The following is a 2,576-nucleotide window of genomic DNA, read 5'->3' on the forward strand; positions in this document are numbered from 1 at the left end:
TATAATGATACAAACAAACTCAATGCTTTCAGTGCTTCCTGTAGGCCAGGGAAAGCCTGGTACTACTCTGACTTACAGATGAAGAGAGTGAAAGTCAGAGAGATACCATGCTGAACATCAGATAACTTTTATATTTCTGTGGTAGAGCTGGGATTTGAACCCAGTTTACTGGGGGCCAAAGCCGTCCTCTCTTCCCCTTTAATGCCTTCCTAAGAGGGAAGGTAGGAGACACCTGAGTTGTTGGTGCTTTGGGAGGCTCTGGAAAAGGAAATTATTCCTGGGCAGAGCCTTATGGGCAGGTAAGGTTCTAGCCCCACCCCTTGTGATCCAATAGAGGCCCTAGACATGAGACAAAGTTCTGTGGGTGCTGGGCATCCTCTCACATCCCAGTCCTTGATCACGGAAAGCAGGGCACAGCCTTGGGAAGAATGGATAAGCATGGTGAGTGGGGCTGGAGGCAGGGTGGGGCTGGAGGACAGGTCCTCTTGAGCCTAGCTTGGGCAGCCAAGACCATCACCATGAAGTCCAACCTCTTCTCAGTTACCCATCCATGTAGCTGCAAGCCCTCTCCTTTCCCCTTCCTGAATACTTTTTTTTTTTTTTTTTTGGAGACAGAGTCTTGCTCTGTCACCCAGACTGGAGTGCAGTGGCGAGATCTCGGCTCACTGCAGCCTCTGCCTTCCGGGTTCTAGCGATTCTCGTGCCTCAGACTCCCGAGGAGCTGAGACCACAGGAACATGCCACAGCACCCAGCTAATTTTTGTATTTTGTATTTTTAGTAGTTGGCCAGGCTAGTAGCAAACTCCTGACTTCAAGTGATCCACCTACCTTGGCCTCCCAAAATCCTGGGATTACAGGCATGAACCACCGTGCCTGGCCTGTTTTTGTTTGTTTGTTTGTTTTAGAAACAGTCCTGCTGCGTCACCCAGGCTGGAGTACAGTGGCGTTATCATCATAGCTCACTGCAGTCTCAACCTCCCAGGGTCAAGTGATCCTCTCGCCTTGGCCTCCCAAAGTGCTGGGATTACAGGTGTGAGCCACCACATCTGGCTCCAGAATAGTCTTCACATCTGTTTCATCATCTCCACATGCTCTTGTTCAGGCCTTTGTCTTTTCTGGCCTGGACCACTGTAATGACTCCTAAGTGGGGTCTCCCTCTGTCTTGTCAGAAGGAACATCCTAAAAGACAGATTGGAACATGTCCTTCTACAAGAATGTTCAGTGGCTCCTCACTGCTGACAGGCAAAGTCCAAATTCCATAGCGCAGCACTCAATGTCCAACCCTTTCTTTTCAACCCCTTTTCCTCCTCCCCTTCCTCCTGAAACATCTCTGGAACCCTTTTCTAGCTGTGTACTAGGCCTGGCCTTTTACAACCAGAAGGCTAAAACACCAATTATGAGCATTTCCTTTGCTCTTTAAATAGGATGGACTGGGATCGATAGAAACGTTTCTTTTTCTTTTCTTCTTTTTTTTTCTTTTTTGAGACGGAGTTTCGCTCTTGTTGCTCAGGCTGGAATGCAATGGCGTGATCTCGGCTCACTGCAACCTCCACCCCCACCCCAGGTTCAAGTGATTCTCCTGTCTCAGCCTCCTGAGTAGCTGGAATTACAGGCATGCACTGCCATGCCTGGCTAATTTTGTATTTTTAGTAGAGACAGGGTTTCTCCATGTTGGTCAGGCTGGTCTCGAACTCCCGACCTCAGGTGATCCACCTGCCTCGGCCTCCCAAAGTGCTGGGATACAGGCATGAGCCACTGTGCCCGGCCTAGAAATGTTTCTTGACTTCCACAGCAAACTCCACGAGTTGTGTCTTCCCTGCCCTCCTCCCCTCTTTCCTTTATATCCTGTGACAGACACAGGATGCAAGAAGCCTGGTGAATGTTTGCTGAATGGGTGGGGGACACCTTCTAGGAGAGGCCAGCTTAGCTTCCATGTCAGTCCAAGAACGTCCTGCTGGGGCTACTGCTTGTGGTATCTGTGCCCTGAACAAAGGCACCAGCAAGAGGGGACAGTGGTGGCTGAAGTCAGAGGCACCTTTCCCTAATCGGCTCACCCTAAGGACAGCCTTTTCCCAATTGGCCTGCCCATAGAGGGTCCTTTTTCCATCTCCCTGACTATAAGGCGCCTTTTCTAATCATACAGAGGTGCTGCAAGCCCACCCGCCTGCCCGCCCCACCAGCAGAGATGCTGGGCTTCCTTAAGGCAAGACCCACTTGGAGGAAGGAAATCTCATTCAGAAAATACAATATTCTACAAATATTCACCTATTAAAATGGGATCAGTGACCGGGCGTGGTGGCTCACGCTTGTAATCCCAACACTTTGGGAGGCCGAGGCGGGCAGATCTTGAGGTTAGGAGATCGAGACCATCCTGGCTAACACGGTGAGACCCCGTCTCTTGTAAAAATACGAAAAGTTAGCCAGGCATGGTGGCGGGCTCCTGTAGTCCCAGCTACTCAGGAGGCTGAGGCAGGAGAATGGCATGAACCCGGGAGGTGGAGCTTGTAGTGAGCCCAGATGGCACCACCACAGTCCAGCCTGGGCGATAGAGCGAGACTCCGTCTCAAAAAAAAAAA

General features: G+C 50.6%; 1 protein-coding gene across 1 annotated transcript in view; it reads left to right on the forward strand.

The window, feature by feature from the left end:
- The first annotated feature begins 428 nt into the window (after positions 1–428).
- The window catches only part of C16H17orf50 (chromosome 16 C17orf50 homolog), a 4,383-nt gene continuing 2,235 nt past the window's right edge, over positions 429–2,576 (forward strand). Inside the window, exon 1 of the mRNA XM_023190837.2 lies at positions 429–441. Coding sequence (XP_023046605.1) covers positions 429–441 — 13 coding nt within the window. The remainder of the gene's footprint in view (positions 442–2,576) is intronic.

Source organism: Piliocolobus tephrosceles, chromosome 16, assembly GCF_002776525.5.
Source record: "Piliocolobus tephrosceles isolate RC106 chromosome 16, ASM277652v3, whole genome shotgun sequence".
Taxonomy (NCBI): Eukaryota; Metazoa; Chordata; class Mammalia; order Primates; family Cercopithecidae; genus Piliocolobus; species Piliocolobus tephrosceles.